The 19,730-nt window shown below is 32.4% G+C and overlaps 1 protein-coding gene and 1 long non-coding RNA gene across 3 annotated transcripts; one reads left to right on the forward strand and one right to left on the reverse strand.

Annotated features, from left to right (window-relative positions):
• The first annotated feature begins 1,148 nt into the window (after window positions 1-1,148).
• LOC133669883 (vacuolar sorting protein 18) lies at window positions 1,149-12,357 on the forward strand. 2 transcript variants are annotated; one of them, XM_062090211.1, is made up of 24 exons: window positions 1,149-1,306; window positions 1,388-1,553; window positions 1,633-1,845; window positions 2,198-2,337; window positions 2,459-2,554; window positions 2,778-2,845; window positions 3,012-3,113; window positions 3,366-3,510; window positions 3,782-3,925; window positions 4,362-4,481; window positions 4,652-4,708; window positions 4,849-4,908; window positions 5,427-5,534; window positions 6,240-6,382; window positions 6,722-6,800; window positions 7,571-7,633; window positions 7,800-7,930; window positions 8,455-8,560; window positions 8,912-9,100; window positions 9,752-9,979; window positions 10,197-10,352; window positions 10,852-11,013; window positions 11,629-11,745; window positions 11,973-12,357. In XM_062090211.1, exons 2-24 carry the CDS (start codon window positions 1,391-1,393, stop codon window positions 12,147-12,149), a joined length of 2,967 nt encoding a protein of 988 aa, XP_061946195.1. In that variant the 5' UTR covers window positions 1,149-1,306; window positions 1,388-1,390; the 3' UTR covers window positions 12,150-12,357. The 2 variants fall into 2 exon arrangements, with proteins under 2 accessions (XP_061946195.1, XP_061946196.1); XM_062090212.1 differs by having other exon boundaries at window positions 1,190-1,301.
• A 5,526-nt stretch (window positions 12,358-17,883) lies between these two features.
• On the reverse strand, window positions 17,884-18,867 carry LOC133669322 (uncharacterized). Its single transcript, XR_009833877.1, has 2 exons — window positions 18,064-18,867; window positions 17,884-18,029 (listed from the first exon to the last, which is right to left on the reverse strand). It is a non-coding gene; the product is annotated as an uncharacterized LOC133669322 (long non-coding RNA).
• Between the last annotated feature and the right edge of the window lie 863 nt (window positions 18,868-19,730).

The raw sequence follows: 19,730 nt of genomic DNA on the forward strand, positions 1-19,730 counted from the left end.
TATTTTTTTTCCAATTTAACCCCTAAATATTTTCTTTCATTTTGTTTTTATGTCGTATTTGGTCTATATTGTTTGAGTTTTAAATTATTTTACAGTTGAAAATTTTACTTTGTTATTTTTTCATGATTGTCCTCTTATAGGGTAATCTCTGTCTCATGACTTAGACTCGATTACGTTTGGTTTTTTTTTTGGGTCATTTATAAAAAAAAATGGTTTTTCAGATTCATCATTATACGTTTTGTTATTAGGTCATTGGCTTCATTGTTTGTTCCACTTTTTTTTTTGTTAAGTGATCTTAATCTCATATATCAAGTAATAAGTTAGTCGAGTTAACCCAAGTTGACTCAAGTTTTTTTAAAAGATTTTTTATGAGGTTAATTTTTTTTTTCAATTTCACCCTTTGTCATTAAAAAATTGGCCTTGAGTTTTGTGATTTGTTTCTTTCTGTTGGGTTATTCTAAGTGTGGGTTAGTTAAATTAGCTCAAGTTTTATTTTTCAATAATTCTTTATTTAAATTCAGTGTTTTTTTGCTAGGTTCTTCTTTTGGAAGTCTAATTTTTTTTTTTATCTTGATCTTATATTATGGATGACAGATTAGTCGAGTTAACCCCGATCGACTCAGGTTTGTTTCCCTCGACTTTTTTTTAGGTATTTTTTTTTAATTTTATCATTTGACATTAAATTAGTGGCCCTTGATCTTTGCTATTTCTAGCTTTTATTTCTATTAGATTATCCTGATAACCCGTATTACCACTGTTTTTTCATGTTTTTTTTATTGAACTTGAGTTTTTTTTTACTAAACTCTACTTTTAAAATTTTATTTTATTTATTTTAATTTTATATTGTGAGTTGTTGGTTAGTCAAGTAACCTGGGTTGATTCGAGTATTTTTATTCGACGTTATATTTTTTGATTTTGTTTTCATTATTTTTCATTTGATTATTAGGTTTTGAGCCTTACAATATTATTCAATTTCTTTTTCTACATGTTATTTTAATTCCATATTTCAAGCCATGTGTTAATAAAATTAAAATTAATCTAAATTTGCTCAAATTGTAGTCAACTAAATCTTTTTTTTAATACATTAGAAAAAACTTTACTCGGCTACGATAATTTATACTCGAAACAAAGAGTGTAAAATAAAAAGCAAGAAAAACCAAAGCAGTGAGGAACGACGTCGTGTGAATTCATTGAACTCAATAAGTTAAATCCGTTAAAACCCCTCTGTAAACCGATAACTTCATTAATCAACGGTTACCACTTCAGGCAACGTTCCCGGTCGATCAGTCTCCGATTAAAAAGTCAGGTAACTCAATTTTTCTCAGAAAAAACTAAATCAAAACCATTGCTTATAAATTCAATAATTTCATCTAAAAAATCTTTGCAGGAAATGGATCAATCACGGCAAGTATTCACCGTCGATCTCCTAGAACGGTATGCATCAAAAGGCCGTGGTGTTATCACCTGTATGGCAGCAGGAAACGACGTCATCTTATTAGGTACCAGCAAAGGCTGGCTTATTCGACACGATTTCGGCGCCGGCGGTTCTTCCGGTACTCAATTCACATTCAAATTCTTCCGGTTGTCTCTGTCAAAGAAGCAAATCTCTAATTTTCTTCCTTGAAATGCTAGATTTTGATCTTTCTAGTGGACGGCCTGGCGATCAATCTATACATAGAGTGTTTGTGGATCCTGGTGGTAGCCACTGTATCGCCACCGTTATTGGTGGAGGTGGTGCGGAGACGTTTTATATGCATGCTAAATGGAGTAAGCCACGTGTGCTTGGGAGGTTGAAAGGTTTGATCGTTAATGCTGTTGCTTGGAATCGGCAACTGATTACTGAAGGTAATTAGTTTTGATTTTTTTTATAATTGCTTGTTTTAAAGAAAAATCTTAGTTTAAATGTGTATGTTAATTGTGGATTAAAGTGAAAAAGTAAAAGCTCAACCCTGTGGAAATTTATGATAGTTTCGTTTTGTTGTAAATTTTATTACTGTGTCTGTGAACTGTGATTTCAAGTTAGAGAGGGGTTTGTGTGATGTGTTAGTTTGATTTAACTTGCTAAATTATGGTATAATTTTGATTAAAGTGAAAAAAGATAGAAGTTTAAGTGATTATGATATCCTTTTGAGTTACTTGTAGAAAGTGACTAGAATTAATGGTTTTGATGAATTGTGAAGTATGTTTTCTTGTGCAGCATCTACGAAGGAAGTTATTATTGGGACGGATAATGGGCAGCTGTTTGAGATGGCTGTAGATGAGAAAGATAAGAGGGAGAAGTATATAAAGTTTTTGTTTGAATTAAAGGAATTGCCTGAAGCTTTCATGGCTTTGCAGGTTTGCTCTTTCTTTGATTTTGGTTGATAAAAGTCGATAAATTTGAAGGAATTGCATTTTGGGATTAATTATAGGGCATGCATGTCTGTGCTTAAGTAAATGATCTCTTGTTGGTTTGCAGATGGAAACGGCTAGCTTAAGCAATGTAACCAGATATTATGTGATGGCTGTTACTCCAACACGACTTTATTCTTTTACTGGAATTGGATTATTGGAGGTAAGTTTGTTTCTGATATAAATTCTGTGTGCTATCATGAAGTAACTGGTTGTTGTAGAGCTCTTTATCTTCTTTGTGCTTTTGATCCTGAATTTGTTTGTGGCTGTGCTATGAATTTCTTACCAAGTGACTGGAACAACTCGTTATTGGCTTGCAGCAGTTTGTTTTACATGATATTGGCTATAATTCAAATTGAATTCTTATTAGTTGTTAGCATTTGTAGACAGTTTTTGCTAGTTACTTGGAACGCGCGGTGCATTTTATGGAACTGCCAGGGGAAATACCAAACAGGCAAGCACTTCTCATTGCCTAAATTTATTCAAGTTTCTTTACTTATTTATTTATTTTTGTAATCTGTAATTTATGGTTTTGTATGATGACTTGGGAACAGTTATTTTCCATTTTTTCTTGACCTTTCTGACCATGAAGCTCCTGTGCTGTTTTGGTCATCTATTAGTGAATTGCATTTTTTTATCAAGCAAAGAAGAGCAATGCATTTTGCATGGCTTTCTGGAGCAGGTATCTATCATGGTGGCTTAAATTTTGGAGCGCAGCATAGGTAAGGAATATCATTCTTGACTACTCCCTTTATATCCACAGAAGCATCTGTTAAAGTTCTTTTATTTATCACATTTTTCTAAATGATAAAAAAATTTGTGTTGCTGGTACAGCTGTGTTCCACTGATGTCTTAGAAAATGGCTACTGTATTTTCTCTACATATGCCGCTTGTTAGTCCTCAATGTTTTAGCAAATGCTTTTTCTATTGCAAAACCTTTACTTACAGTTGTTCAATGGAAATTTCTTGGGCAGTTACATAAATGGTGATGAGAATTTTGTGGAGAATAAGGCTCTTTTGGACTATTCAAAATTAAGTGATGGTGTTGATGCAGTTAAACCGAGCTCAATGGCAGTTTCTGAATTTCATTTCTTACTTCTTATTGGAAACAAGGTTAAGGTAAGTCATAACAAGCACTCATGACACTCTTACTCTTGATAATGCCAATTGGTTGACTTTATGAGTGAGTATAAACATAAGTTTTCATTCATTACCTTCAGTTTTTGTAACTATTTCTGGTTATGAGGCCTTTACTTTTGCTTAGTCTTCTATTACATCTCATGTTCAACTACTGAAGTATTTTGGATTTAAATTAGGCATCACCTAGGATTTTTCAATTTATGCATTTACCTTGTTTAGGTGTTCATACTTCTTTGTCATGTTTTGATAGGTTGTTAACAGAATCAGTGAGCAAATTATAGAGGAGCTTCAGTTTGACCAAACATCAGAATCGGTTTCAAGTGGTGTTATCGGATTATGCAGTGATGCCACTGCTGGCTTGTTCTATGCATATGACCAAAATTCTATTTTTCAGGTTTGTATCTCATGATGTGGCAGTGGGAAGATAAATTAACTCAACAGAAAAGAATAGAATTTCGACGGCTAAAACTGGAAGATAATGAAACTGGAACTAGAAAAATAGGTTTAGAGTGCATAGAAAACCTCTAAAATGTAAATAGATTGATAATAATATAAGACATTTCTGAAAAACAGCATTGGCAGCCCAATTTATACTAGTTGTAGGTCTAAATCCCAATCCTTTTAGAAGAGGAATCACCAGTAAAAGTTTTATGACTCATGTAGAATTCAAATAGTTCAAGCATTCCTGAACTATATAAGAAAACTAAAACTACTAAGGAAAATATTAATCTGCCAGCATCTTGATTGTTCTCTAGTCCTCTATTTTTATGTCAATGTTGCATAAGACAGTAATTTATTCGTTTTGTGCCAATGTATTGAGAAATAAATAGGTGTCTGTTAACGATGAAGGGAGAGATATGTGGAAGGTGTATCTAGACATGAAAGAATATGCTGCAGCTTTAGCAAATTGCCGAGACCCTCTCCAGAGAGACCAAGTATATTTAGTGCAGGTAATGTCTAATAAACCACGCTGCAAGTAAAATAGCAGCTGGTTTGTGATTTATGAATTTAAGTTTAACATTATGACACCTTAAATTTCAATTTCATCTGCAAGCAGTATCTTTTGGAGAATCCTTGTTGTTATCTGGCCAGTGTATAACTGGAGTGGTTTCTGATTCAGGCAGATGCTGCTTTCACCTCCAGGGATTTTCTAAGAGCAGCATCGTTCTATGCAAAAGTGAATTCTCTGTTTCTTGATTTTATTTTTTCCAATAGCTCATTCATTATGTGATTGTGCCATTATTTAGAAGATGGCATATAACTAATAAGAGTTCTTTTTTTGTCTTGTTTTGTTTTGCTTTCTCTTCTTCTTTTCAGATTAATTACATATTATCATTTGAGGAAGTTACGTTGAAGTTTATTAGTGTAGGCGAACAGGTAAACTCAGGACCATTCGTATTTTCTGCATTATGGTCATGTTAGTTTCATTTTAACAAAATGATTACATGTCATATGCATCATATCATGTTTTCTGCCAGAAGTTGTCCATGCTTCTTCCACATTGAATGCATAAATTGTCCATGCTTCTGCATAAATATATAAATAGCAAATGCAATACTAAAACGGGAGTTTGAGAAGGATTTTAGTTCCCCATCATAGTTCACATGTGACCTTAATGCTTCATTGAGTAAAACTTCAATTGGGTCAACACTCAACCTAGTTTTTGTATTTTAACCATGCTTATTATTCTATTTATATGAATTGCACGCATAATATGGTTTTTACTATTGGTAGTCCGAGTCTGTAAATATAGGTAGCTGTATAGTTGTATAAAGTCAGGACTTGAGAAATGTTACATCTGCATTTAATTTATGATAACTTCTGTTTTCTGGGCTGCCAAAAGAAAAGGATTGGCTTGTACAACGAAATTCTTACTTAGCTTTGCTTACATGCAGGATGCTTTGCGAACTTTCTTGTTGCGGAAGCTTGATAATCTTGCCAAGGATGACAAGTGCCAAATAACAATGATTTCCACATGGGCAACTGAATTGTACTTGGATAAGGTTTTACTTATTTATCTGACATGTATCATCGATAAAAAACTATCTCAGATATTTGGTCTTAACTGGCCTTTGATCCTCTAGATTGATTGCATTGTCAATTTAATAGATGTTACTGGCACAAGAGAGAAATGAGCATAGGTTTGATATATGCATCTGACAATACCAGACATTTCTGAACTTTTTCCTCTGTTCTACTTCTAATGTTCCATTTTTATGTCTACTTCTCTCAAAAGTCAAATGCTAATATCTACTGAAATTAAATTGAAAAAAATGAAAAGCGAACATTTTATATTATTTGTCGGGCATGAACATGCTAGTGGATGATTTGTTTCTTGGAGGTCATGGTATGTCAGCTGCTTTTCCATCCTTGTATCTTCCACATCTTGAATCTGAGCTAATTAATCAAAATTTTAGTTACTTCTGTTTTACTTTAAGCAGAAATTTTTTTGTAAGAGTATGCAGCAGCTTTTGAGATGTTCTGATTTAAATTCTTGGACATTCTTCACTTGTTGCATTAGTAGTAAGTAGTAATCCACCTCTGCTATGTTTGTTACTACATGAAAAGTTTTAGTTGCTGAATGAGTTGTAATGTTTTAGCATGTAAAAGTTCTATTGCTTGAAAAGTTTTTCAATTCATATATGCATCAATAATTAGTATCTGAGATCATTAAATTTTAGCAATGAATTTCACATTCAATTTTCTAGATAAATCGGCTACTCTTGGAAGAGGATAATGCTTTGGACAAACATAGTTCTGAGTACCAATCAATCAATCAAGAGTTCCGTGCTTTCCTCGGTGACTGCAAGGATGTCTTGGATGAGGCAACTACTATGAGACTTCTAGAGAGGTAATCATATAAATTTTTGGTAGTGTTTGACACTTATTTAGACTTTAGACCTACAATGTCTGTCTCTAGTCTTATTTGAGACAAATGTGCTTGGAACCATTGATAAATAACCAATTTTTCTTGTTTGATGTGATTCCATTCTATTAATATTAGTTCCTTATTCTACTGCATGTTAAAGAACTCATTTGCACTATGATAGTTTTGCCCAACATCAAATCATCTCAGGTGTCCTTGCATCCACATGCATAAATTGCTATTGGTTTTTTGTTTGACTTCTCGATTGTTCTTGTCTGTTAAAAATATGCTGGAGTGAATTTTAGCTCAAATGCTTTTCTGCAGCTATGGCAGGGTTGAAGAACTAGTGTATTTTGCTAGTCTGAAGGAACAGTATGAAATTGTAATTCACCACTATGTTCAGGTGCTTTCACAACCTTTGTTTATTTGCTGAACATTGTTGTTACTTGCCATGCTTTGTAGTTTAGTTTCATTGGAGAATGCAAAATTGTCCTCTATTTTCTTTTTTATTGAGTGGTGTAGAGGGTGAGAACATAAAACAAAACTAATGAATACTATATTTGCCTTCAACTTTAGTGTGGTAAATCCTTCTAATTTGAGAACACAGTCCTTTTGACTGTAGCAGATAGGTTTTAGTGGGTTCGTTAAGTAAAAAAGCTCTATCTTCATTTGGTCAGATACTTTTTGTTGACAGTGTCTGTTAGCTGATAGTGGTGGTTAGGATTCTTTATTTCTTCTCTTAGCGTGCACGCATACACACACACTGTTTTTGATAATATAAAATTATATTAACTGACTAAATAGAGTTACAAAAGCATGATAGAGAATAAGTCAGCCTCCAAATTAAGAAAGCAAAAGGAATATCATGAAACAGCAGCCCGATCACACTGATTGTCAAGCAAAGTCCCCTAAATCCACGTGAAGCATGATGCCACAGAGAAAGAAAAATATCCTATTCCTCAGCAATGGCATATAAAGTGTTTTTTTTATAAAAAAAAATTCTAGCATCTGACCTAACAGGTACACTGTATGACAGCACACATAGTACAAAACCATGTGTGTGTGTGTAGGCATGTAGGTAGGCAGCTTTTTATGCCTGAGTTCTTGTTCCTGGCGATTCATTTTATTAATTTGCCTTTGTTTTTTTGGTGGGTGGGTGGCGTTTAACTCCAGCAAGGAGAAACAAAGAAAGCATTGGAAGTGCTTCAGAAACCTGCTGTTCCAATAGACCTTCAGGTACATGTTTAAGTGTGATTTGAAATATGGTTCATTTTCCCAATCATGGATGGTTGCAGCGAGGTTTTTTGCTGTAATGCTTTCTGTACTCTTAAGAGTCCACACCACCTTGTTTTTAGTCCTATTTTCTATGAAGGTACTTAGTGAGATTGTTTTTGCTTTGCAGTACAAGTTTGCCCCAGATCTCATTGTTCTTGATGCATATGAAACAGTTGAGTCATGGATGACCACAAAAAACCTGAACCCAAGAAAACTGATTCCTGCAATGATGCGTTATTCAAGTGAACCTCATGCAAAGTAATGGGTGCAACTTTTTTCAATTATTACATTTTTCTTTTTATCAGAGGGGTGTGAATTTTTACTTCTGTAAGCATTAAAACGAGCTCAATTTTCTTGTGATAGTCTCCATTATTATTTAGTTGTTTTTGGCTCTAAACAAGACTTGTAAATGATAGAAAGTCTGAGTTTAGCTTTGGTGCTGCTGCTCACACCAGTGCTAGATTTCCCAATCCTTCTGGTTTTTCTCTTTGAGTTGTCATCTAATCACAATCATTGGCTTGCTTTTCCTACCTGTGGCATAAACGTTTCTTATGATCTGATTGGTAGATTCCATGACAAAAAAAATTACTTTTGTCAAAGGAAGTTTGTGTCTTGTATCATCAGACATGACCGCCAATTGATAGATCAATACTTATAAATTGCAATAACCTTCAGAAGTTCTATTTCCTGTTCAGTTATTAACATATAGATGTTAGATTATGTATTTGATGTTTCTGGTGAATTGCGGATCTCTTTTCACTGCAACTATGTGTCACCTGCAGGAATGAAACCCATGAAGTCATCAAATATTTGGAATTCTGTGTTCATTGTTTGCATAATGAGGATCCTGGAGTTCACAACTTGCTTCTTTCTCTCTATGCTAAACAGGTTGGGTTTGTTCTTAGAATTTTAACAGGTGGAAATGTCTTTAAGTTTGTAATTTCATATTTTGTTTGACATGCTCCATATCATTTTAAGATTTTGATTTGAATTGTCTACTGACAAAAGGTTAAGTATGCCAGTGGGTCTGTATCTGGATAAGTAAACTATATGTATTTTCTGGATCCTTTTGATGCCACAACAGTCATTCCAAACTTGCTTGCTCCTGAAGTTATTCCATGGAAGCACTTGAGTTTTTTTATCTTTTTATTTTCTTCACCCATGAGATTTTGCTCAAACAGTATTATCACAGTTCATTTGAGGATTGCCTTGATGATATTTTGTTTTATTTATATTCAGGAAGATGATGATGCACTTTTGCGTTTCCTACAATGCAAGTTTGGGAAAGGACGAGAAAATGGTCCAGATTTCTTCTATGATCCCAAGTATGCCTTGCGCCTTTGCCTCAAAGAAAAGCGGATGCGTGCCTGTGTTCACATATACAGCATGATGTCCATGCACGAAGAAGCAGTTGCTCTTGCTCTACAGGTGATATTTTAGTGCCTCTAGATCCTACTGCAATTTGTTTTTATAGAAATTTGATGTGCTTCCAGTTTACCAGCAGCCAGTGCTGTAAACCAAGTAAAACTGAGGTATCAAGTTTTGAAAGAATCCATAAGAAATTCAAATCTAAGCTAGAAGTCTTGCAATCTGACCCCAGATCAGTTTTCTGCAAGTTTTAGCAAATATGGCTAGAAATCTAGAAGGTCAGGGTTCACAAATGAACACTGGATGGAATAAAATCTGAGAAAAGGGATAATTCATGTTTGAAATTTTATTTTCTGAAATCCACTACCAAATTTGTTTACAGATTTTTTTTTTCTTTTCATGGGGGCTCTTGTTCTTACCAAACCCTACAAATTTTGCTTTACCTTTATCCACCAAACACCTCATAGAATTAATTAACCCATTACAATTTTCAGATAAGATAGTTGAAGGGAAAAAAAACCTAAAATTCCAAGTTGAATAAGACACCATAGCCCCAAGTTGAAAAGGAAAAAGCCCTTAAGAGTTCTCTCAAACTGAATTTACAGACACCTCCAAATCCAAGGAGCTCAGAAATGAAATTGGTTTTTCCTCTAGTCTTGTATCTCTGTGTGGTCTTGTGCTATTTTGACATATTTTCCTGCTTGTAATTAGGTTGACCCCGAGCTTGCAATGGCTGAAGCTGACAAGGTGGAAGATGACGAAGATTTGAGAAAGAAGCTTTGGCTTATGGTTGCCAAGCATGTTATTGAACAAGAAAAGGGAACTAAAAGGGAGAATATAAGGAAGGCAATAGCATTTCTCAAGGAAACTGATGGCCTTCTAAAGATTGAGGATATATTACCGTTCTTTCCAGACTTTGCCCTAATTGATGACTTCAAGGTAATCTTGTTACCCTGATGTTTTGGGGTAATTTTCCATGACATCGTTGATCCCTTCTTACCTTATTTTCAAATTTTATCTCTCCTCCGATTGCCATTTGAGCTGCTGCGTGCCCTTCTAATTTTATGCCTGTTATGAACATTCTAAAACTTGAGTATTTTACTGTCCCCTTGCTGCTGGCTTCTATACTAGAGTTGACTCTCTTGTGTGAGTGTAGGAGGCAATTTGCTCATCATTGGAGGATTACAACAACCAAATTGAACAACTAAAAGAGGAGATGAATGATGCTACACATGGCGCTGACAACATAAGAAATGATATTAGTGCACTTGCTCAAAGATATGCTGTCATTGACCGCGACGAGGAATGTGGGGTATTGGCCATTCCAGTCTTTAGTTCCATTCACAATCTGCATGCTAAAGCTACACTTGATCCTTTTCCATGTACTTGCATTGGTTGGGATATCACTTTACCCTTCACTTGCCTTAGGAGTAAAAGGATGCTTTTTTTGGCTCAGTCTCACCTTTGAAACTTTTTGCTGAAGTTTTCCATGTACTCTAAAAGATTCCAAGGCTGAAAATAGGTGGGCCTAAATAGGTCTTCCCCTTATACCATGTTTATTTTAATTGGTGTCATTACCTTGTTGTCATCATACTGTAGTTGGGTCATAGGAACTAGAACTTGGACTTTGGAGATAGTCCCAGCCTTCAGTATTTCCGCATGAGGTGGTTCCTCTCATGATTCAAACTTGGACCCTCACGGTTGGTAGTCCAAGATTTTTACTGTTCCATAAAGCAACTGTTTCCAGTTGCATAGCTCATATTTGAACTTGTTAAATTCTGTTGTCATCTTACTGTATTTATTCTTCTCAGGTTTGTAAGCGCAAAATCTTGATTGTGGGTGGGGACTACCGTATGTCTCGGGGCTATACATCAGTAGGACAAATGGCTCCCTTCTATGTATTTCCATGTGGGCATGCCTTTCATGTGCATTGCTTGATCGCCCATGTGACATTTTCTGTCAATGAAACTCAAGTAAGTTGATGTGCAGCATTTCTCACATAGTATTTTTGGTTAAATGCTGCTGTTGCAAATTTGAGAATCAAGATGACATTTTACTTGGTAGGTGCAACTTGAAAGTCAAAGTAACTTCTAATCTGATTAAATAGTCAATCATACTACCATTTATTTCTACTTTGAATAGCATAAAAAGCACATCCATTGATGGCTACAACATTAATCAAATCGGAAAGCATCATTTGGAAATGCATTATGTTTCACTAGCACGACCATTAAAACAACTTGGCCCCTGTTGGTCAAACCCACCATCCTTTTCTCTTGAGGATGGAAGAAAAAGAGCATTGATTGGTTACAACTTGTGCAGATTGTAAGAATTGCATTTGTTAGTTTTATAGTTAGTTCTGAACAGAGGAATTATGCTGGCAAAATTGTGATTGAATGATCATCTGGATTGTGGATAGCTATATCTGCACAAGCTTATTATTCTACTTGTGCCCTGAAAGTAGAACTCTGCTTCTGCATTTGTGAAATTTCTGGTTGTAAAAATATCTCACTCGCAGGAACTTCATATTTGATCTGACCTTTTCAACCTCTTTTTTGTTTTGTTTTTTTTTCAAATGAACGATGCAGGCAGAATATATACTGGATCTGCAGAAGCAGCTTACGTTGCTTGGTGACGGAGCGAGGAAAGACATGAATGGTGGCATAACTGAGGATTCCATTACTAGCATGACTCCTGCAGATAAGGTCTGTTTTATGCTTGTCATTCACAAGTAAACATTTAGTGGCAATATGAAGTAGTTATTAATTTTCAATAGCAGTCTTCACTTTCAGTGAGATTTTTGCATATACTTATCCTGGTTATTGGCTTATGTGTACACCTGAAAACAATATATACCTCCTGTTACTAACAACTATGAACTGAAGCTTGGTAATGGTGAATTTAATCAACTTTCTTATGTCGTGATCTCCAGCTCCGTTCTCAGCTGGATGATGCAATAGCAAGCGAATGTCCATTTTGTGGTGAATTGATGATCCGTCAGATCTCTTTGCCTTTTATACTCTCTGAAGAAGCACAGCTGGTTAATTCATGGGAGATAAAACCACAAAACAACCTTGCGAACATGAGGACCCTCTCTTTACCGGTATGACCATACCCTACTTTTGTGGCTGCATGCTTTTCATTAAGTGTTCTGCTTGCTTGTGGCAATATAATTATCAACAATTATAGATAGCTTTTGAAAGGGTTTTTGCTGCTTGTTAATCCATATGGAATGAAGAGTTCCCGCCTTAAGAACCAACAAGAACAAGGGTGTTGTTATTGTTATTTTCTTAGTGTTATACATTATTAATTGTAAATTTGATTGTTTTATTTTTGTAAAGAAAAACACACACACACACACACATAAAAGAGTATCACATTTTAAGGAATACTGAAATATCTGCTGTACACATGTTGGCGCTTCTGATAAGATGATGTTGTGTTTCTATGAATTTTGTAAATATATTTAATTAAAAATATCTTTTATTTAAATCATAATTTAGTTTTAATCAAAAGTTAGAAGTTTTAAATTTAAATATACTGTTTTTCAAAAAAGTATATTTAAGTTATTTTTTATCAAACATACTCTTAACTTAATTCATTTTTGTTATAAATTATTTATGAAAAAAAATTTTGAATTAAAACTTAAAAGTCAAATTTTAATTTTTATAAATTATGTCAAAGGGATTCGTAATCACGAAACTTTTTTGGCCTTAAATTAAAATTGGCTTAAAATAGACCATTGAAATTAAGAGTTAATCACCTCCATCATGCTACATTTTGCGTGCCATTACAGTTTACACTTTATGCTTTTAAAAACTATATTTTTTACCCTAAAATTAAAATTAATGGAGTTAACTTTTATTTCTGAATTTTTTAAAAAATTTAGAAATGTCTTTTTCAAAATAAGCTAAGAAATATATCACTCTCGTTTTATCAATTACACTCCTTTCTATAGAAATATTTGTGTTTTTTTTTAATTTATAAAATCAAGTCAATTTCTTTTTTTAAAAAAAAGGCTTCTATATTTTTTTTAAAAAAATCATATCATTTATGTATTTAACAAGTATTATCACTTGTGCTACATCACATATAGAATTTTAAGTTAATTTTGAATATAATAAAAAAAATGTGTTAATGTTGTGGATATATTTTAAAATATCAAGATTTTTTTTAATTAAAAAACACAAATATGTTTACGCCACAAGTAAGATTTCAAGTTAATTGTCAATTTTTAACATGAAAAAATAATTAATTTATGAATATGTTTTCATGTATAATATATTTTTATTTGAGAAACATGCTTTATAAAATATTATAAAATAAACTAAGAAATATATGAATTTATAAATTAACACTAATTAAAATTTAAAACAGAAAGCTAATCTTTATAGTAAAAATAAAAGATAGATGTACAAATAAATATTACACTGCCATTTTTCTTTAAAATATTTTCATTAATTTTATCTTAGTGGTTAAATGTGTTGCTAATAAAAAATGATTTATGTTTTTATAAAAATTTTATATAAATGCATTTAATTCATATAAAATATGAGAAAAAATTCAACAAAAATCAAAATCTCTTTAAAGTATTGTGCAATTAAAAAAATATATGTAAAGGGGTAAAATAAACGAGGCCATGCACTGATGGGTCATACCTACATGTCTAGCCTTAATAATAATAATAAAAAAAAAACCTAAGTGTGCCTTGTGTTTTTTTAATTAGAAAAGGACAATATTTGCTTCTATATTTCTTTTTTTTTTAAATTAGACAACAGGTTGCTGACTAATTTATTTTAAAAACAAGATTTAAAGATCCCAAAAATTCAACATTTAACATCTTGTTTCTTGAAAACACCTCCAAAACACAATATAAACCTCTAAAAATCACATATCAACCTCAAAACACTCCAGAATCACTCAAAAAAAATCAACCAAATAACAAACAAACATTAATGTCTCTTTTCCCGAAATATTTATAGGGAAACATCTTTTTTGAATTCTAGAAAAGAGAAGTCTGTCCATATAAAAATTGTTCTTATTGGTGGTTGAAATGTGATGAATCCACAACTTTCTTTCTTTTTCTTTTTTTTTTTCTACCAGTCTCTCTCTTTTTTCAAATTAGAGAATGAACAAAATAAATAAAAATAAACTTTTAGACCGAAATATCTTTTTGAGTGATTTTTAAATTGGTGACGTGGTTTTCATGTGTTTTACATTTTCTTTGTTTGAATGTTGTTTTTTTTATACAAATTTAAATCATCTCATCAAATGGATCACAAAAAGACACAGTTGAACAAAAAAAGTTTTAAGTATGAATATAAAAATATATATGAGTGGTGTTCATCTAAATAACATCATCCCAAATCTTTTAGTTGTACTAAAAATAGTAATATATTCTTTTAATAAATCATTAAAAAAAATCTTACAAACAGAAGGTAGCACATTTTACTTGATTTTTCCTAATAATATCAAAATGAAATGAATGATTTATCCTATCAAATCCTTTCAAAGTACCAGGCAGAATATATTATCAAAAAATAAATAAATTAAGAGGCCTCAATGTTTCATTATATACACATACTTAGAATATTATGAATTAATACAATATAATGACATTATTGCCCTTCCTAAACAAAAACAATGAACCGGTCATTAGGGGTAAAATAATTTTTTTATTAGGATTCATTGGTCATTATCATATTGATTCGGGACAAATTGATCTTCTTATATTTTTTTAGCACAATAAAATGATTTAATTATTTTTAAAAACAAAAATTATTAAACTGACGTCCAGAGGCTTTTAATGCTTTTCACTTTTTTTAATACAATAAAATAACTAAATTACCCTTAAAAAAAAGAATTACCAAACTTGCATTTAATGGATTTTTCATATTTTTATCCAGCTTTTTTTTATTTATAATCAAGTTGACTGAGTGTCAATTTGGTTATTTAATAAATATAAATATTATTTAAAAAAGTAGTTGGCCCATGCATTGCACAAGTCAACGTGTAGGTTGTGCCTGCACCATTCGAGCAGCGAGTGGAAGGGCTTTCGGCTACCAAATGATAGCATCTAGAGCAGTGTTCGAATCATCTTGGCTGCCCTTCTATCTCTGGATGACATGTGTGGCTAATGGATCTTTGATTTGACATCGATAACCTTTTTTTTCTTTCCCTTCTTTTCTCTATCCTCCTCGATCTTTGCACTTGACCTTTAAATTTTCAAAATCACCCTTCAATTTGTTTTTTCTTCAAATTTGACCCATGTTTTTTATTACTATTTATTTTATTTGAAATAATCTATAAAATAAGATTTTTTTTTCATCCTCCTTCAATATTTTTATCTATCAAATTCGGTCTCCGTTCTTTTAATTGTTATTTGTTTTATTTGAGATCATTTTTAAAATTGAATTTATTCTTGCAATTTGATCCTCCTGTAATTTTTTTCCTATTAAATTTGATCCTCATTATTTTGATTACTATTGTTTTATTTTGAAAAAAAAATAAATTAATATTTTTTTTCCGATTTCATTCCTGGATATTAAATTGTTTAGGAATTGAGCTTCTTGATTGAGCTCGAGTTAAGAATTTCACGAGTTGCAAGTTTGAAAGATTAACCTGGGTTTAAGAGATTGACACGAGTTTCTTTGTTTGTTTTTTATTTTATAAGCTTATTTTTTTCAGTTTTATCCTTCAGCATTTGTTTAATTGAAGTCTGGGTTCCGTTAATTTTTTTTTTTACTTTCTATAGGATTTTTCATTGATTTTGAAAATGACTCAGGCTATTTAAGATTTTTTTATTTGTTGTTCTTTGTTAAGTTTAGCTTTTTTAAAAGAAATCTTGTTTTTGAATTAAATTAATTGATTTAATATAAGTATGAGATGTTCACTTCATGATATTTTATTTAATTTTCTTTATAGGTCGTTGCTCTTACGATGCTCATGATCTTTTTCGGTGTCGTAGTGCAACCTTTCGTGTAGGTGTGAGTAAAAAAATCAAAAAACCGATAAAATTGAGAAAACCAAAAAACAATTAACCGAAAAAACCTAACCATGAAAAAAAACCGATTAGAATATTTAAAAAATTTTCGGTTGGGTTCGGTTTCAGTTTCATAATGCTAAAACCGATAAACTGAAACCGAACAGAACCGTTTCAAATAAAAAAAAGATTCTATAAATAACCCTCACACAGACACGCCACTCAACCCACACCACACCTCCTCAATCCTAACAGCCTCCCATAACACTCAAAACTCAAAAGTCCACAGCCAATTCTTTGTTATTTAATCTTCATTAATTTCATTCCATAATCTTCATCAGTCATCACCATATCTTGCAAACCAACCACCCCCACCCAAGCTCCCACACGTCTCACCTAACCTTCCAATCTTCATTCTTCAATTTGCATCTCCAGATCTATCATCTTAGCAACACTCCTAACTCTCAGCAACAATAAGATTTCTTTTCGTTTTTTTTTCCTGACAGTTTTTGTTTCTCACTTTGGCACCATTATGGCCATGCCATAAAAATAGAAATCCAACAGAACTTATTAACAAAAAGTAAAAATTAATTTGATATTTGATGATTACTTATGAAGAATGCAAGGCGTTGATGAATATATTTAATTGGGCAATAAAGAGATGAGAGAAATGTGGAGCTTTTGATGATGAGTGATCTTTGGTCTTGGTGATGGTTTGGGTTGTTAGGTTATTGGCAGTGTACCTTTTTGATAAAAACTGATGTGATTTGGTGATGAGGGTAGCTAGAGTGGGTGACTAGTGGAGACAGTAAGGGTGGAGGTTGGGCTTAATTATGTGGTTTGGATTGTTGGCAGTTGTTGGGTTTTTTTTATGAAAGGAAAATGGGTAAAGAAAGTGGCAATCGGCACTTGACAATGTTTATTATGGTGGTGATGATTTGTGTTTGAGAGTATGGTTTTCGATGATGTAGGTTTTTCTGTTTGTAATAGTGAGAAGTGATTGATTACTATAAGAGAGCGCGGTGTGTTTTTATGGTTCTATGGAATGCCATTTGCTTGAGGAAAGGCTGATATAGATTCAACACTAGGGGCTGCTGGTGATGAAGATGGGTATGATTTTGTGGCTTTTAGATGTTAAAAAACAATATGAGTTTTTTCAGTTTTAGATATAGAAAACTAAACCAAACCGAAACCGATTAGTTGGAATCAGGTTTGGTTTTTTTATATAAGTAAAAATCAAACCAAACTAAAAATAATTATTTTTATTTTTGTGGTGGTATTAGAACTATCTCGATAAGTTTTTTTAATGGTGAATAAGTATTCACCGAGAAGCAGGAATAACAAGTCTTCAATTAACTTTTCTTCATTCTCTTCGTATACATGATATTGAAAACTTATTTTTATAATTAATTATTATAACAAAGATTTCACTTTATTTATTATAAAAGCTAATTTATTGAACTAAATCAATATCCTAAATTTTAGATTTTTTTTTTTGCCTTTTTCAAACCATTACATCACTTAAACCCTTTTTTTTACATTATAAAAAAAAATTTAACGCGGCCTAGAACATATCACATGACACCTGTCTATTCCAGGTATTCATTTTCTTTTTTGGGGCTATTTAATAATTTTATGTTTTACAAAAATTGGAAACTGCAAGAGTTGGAACAAATTAATATATGGAAAATTAAGGTCGCGATTAATGTTCATGTAAGAATAGACATGTCATTTTGATGCTTGAGTATTATGCTTCGTCTTCTTCTTTTTTTAAAAAAATCTTATTAAAAATGAAAAATAATGAAGAGATGTGGTTTTTGAAGTTCACAAAATATTCAATCATAAATATAAGTAAATAAAATAAGACAAAAACAGTGCAATATTATTTTTAACATTTTGTTTCTGTACAAATTCACATTAATTTCTTTCCCATCATCTCCTCATCCCCGCAATAAATTCACAATGTAAAGTCAATCCCCTCGCACCATTGATTCCACAACTCACCACCTGGTCAATTGCCTCAGTCTCTACAACTCACCACCTGGTCAATTGCCTCAGTCTCTACAACTCACTACTGAGTCAATCGATCACAATCCACTGCCTAGTCAACTCTGGCCAAATCCCCCAGGCTGCACCTCGCCAACACACCGCTGAGTTGATCGGCTAGAGATCACCACCGAGTCAATCACCTTGGACTCTCAAACTCATCACTGAGTCACTCGGTCACCGCTGCCTTCTCACCCTAGTCACCCCTGGCCCCAGCAATTCAAGTACATGACTTGTCGGAGAGACTCGTCGTTCTGCCTCACTCCCTCTTCCGATCCACAACCTCCAAGACCAATACAATCCGATCCGACAGAAGCAGCAGCAAGTGGCCGGATCTCCACCACATCTCCGCCAGAGAACACCCTCCTCTTGCCAGGGTGCAGTGACTTTAAGCTGGATTTCCACCCTTGATCAGGGTATCCAACTGCAGCCACGGTAGCTGCCATCCAAACCCGGTTCAAATAACTCATTTATGGGGTCTTCCGATGTATTAGGGGAACAGAGAATACAGATAAGAGTGAGAGAATTATATCAAGCTTCGTCTAGTGTTTAGAAGGAGGTGTGGGTGTGTTATTTTATAGAAGGAAAAGTAGCGGATTTGTAAAAACAGGAAACAGGAAGTGGTTTTACTTTATAAAATGGTATTGGGACGGGCGTGGGGCTCGAGGCTCTATATCTTGGATGAATGGACGGTGGACAGAAGTGAAGTTTTCATAGTTTCTCAAGAGAAATTGGAGCATTGATGTGATTGAAATTGTCAATTTGTTGCAATTTTCTCCGCAATTATAAGAAAAGCTAAAAGACGTGGGAAAGCATTGATTTTTTTCTTCTTCTAAACACTGCTGTAAATGTTTTTTTCGAATACGTAACTTTTTTTTATTATATTTTTTTAAAATTATTTTTGTTAATTTTATTTTTTTAATATTAAAATGATTGGTAATTTAATTTTATAATTTTTTTTATTTTATTTTTTTATAAAATTAGCATAGTTTATAGGTTTATCAAAATAACATAGATGGCTCCAATTTATAGATTTATTGTATTTTTTTAATTAAACTTGGTCTTTTTATAGTTTATTTTTTTTCATATTGTTAAATAAATAATTTTAGAAAAAAATCATGTTATTAAACTTCATGAAGTAATAAAAATTAAGAGATGTGGAGGAAATCACTTTTCATCCAACACCTATTGCACTGTATATTACAATAGTAATCCACAATATTTTTCACAATATTTTGTTTTTGCTTTTTTGAATTTTTTTTATTATTTTTTTTCAAATCTATTTTTATTAATTTCATCTTTTAAATTTGAAATTATTGAGAATTTATCTTTATAATTTGCTTCTTTGTATTTTATCTCTATATGAGATTATCTTAATTTACGATTTTGTCAAGGTAACCAAGTTTTACAAGTTTAGTGGGTTTTTTTTTTAATAGAACTTGGATTTTTTATAGTTTATTTTTTCTTATATAGTTAAAAAATAGTTTAAGAGAAAATTCATGATATTAAACTTTATAAAGTGACAAAAATTAAATGATGTGATGAAACTATTATTCACTCATACACATTACATTGTAAATGACAATAGTAATTCATAATGTTTTGCTTTTCTTTTCTTTTCTTTTCTTTTTGAATTTTTGTTATGATTTTTTTAAAAATTTT

This window comes from Populus nigra, chromosome 12 (assembly GCF_951802175.1).
Source record: "Populus nigra chromosome 12, ddPopNigr1.1, whole genome shotgun sequence".
Classification (NCBI taxonomy): Eukaryota; Viridiplantae; Streptophyta; class Magnoliopsida; order Malpighiales; family Salicaceae; genus Populus; species Populus nigra.

Excerpts from the sequence above, each read along its gene's own strand:
- LOC133669883 (XM_062090211.1), top strand. The coding sequence starts at position 1,391 with ATGGATCAATCACGGCAAGTATTCACCGTCGATCTCCTAGAACGGTAT. Across the intron at positions 1,554-1,632 it reads CGGCGCCGGCGGTTCTTCCG|ATTTTGATCTTTCTAGTGGA; the intron begins GTACTCAATTCA and ends TTGAAATGCTAG. Across the intron at positions 2,338-2,458 it reads AAGCTTTCATGGCTTTGCAG|ATGGAAACGGCTAGCTTAAG; the intron begins GTTTGCTCTTTC and ends GTTGGTTTGCAG.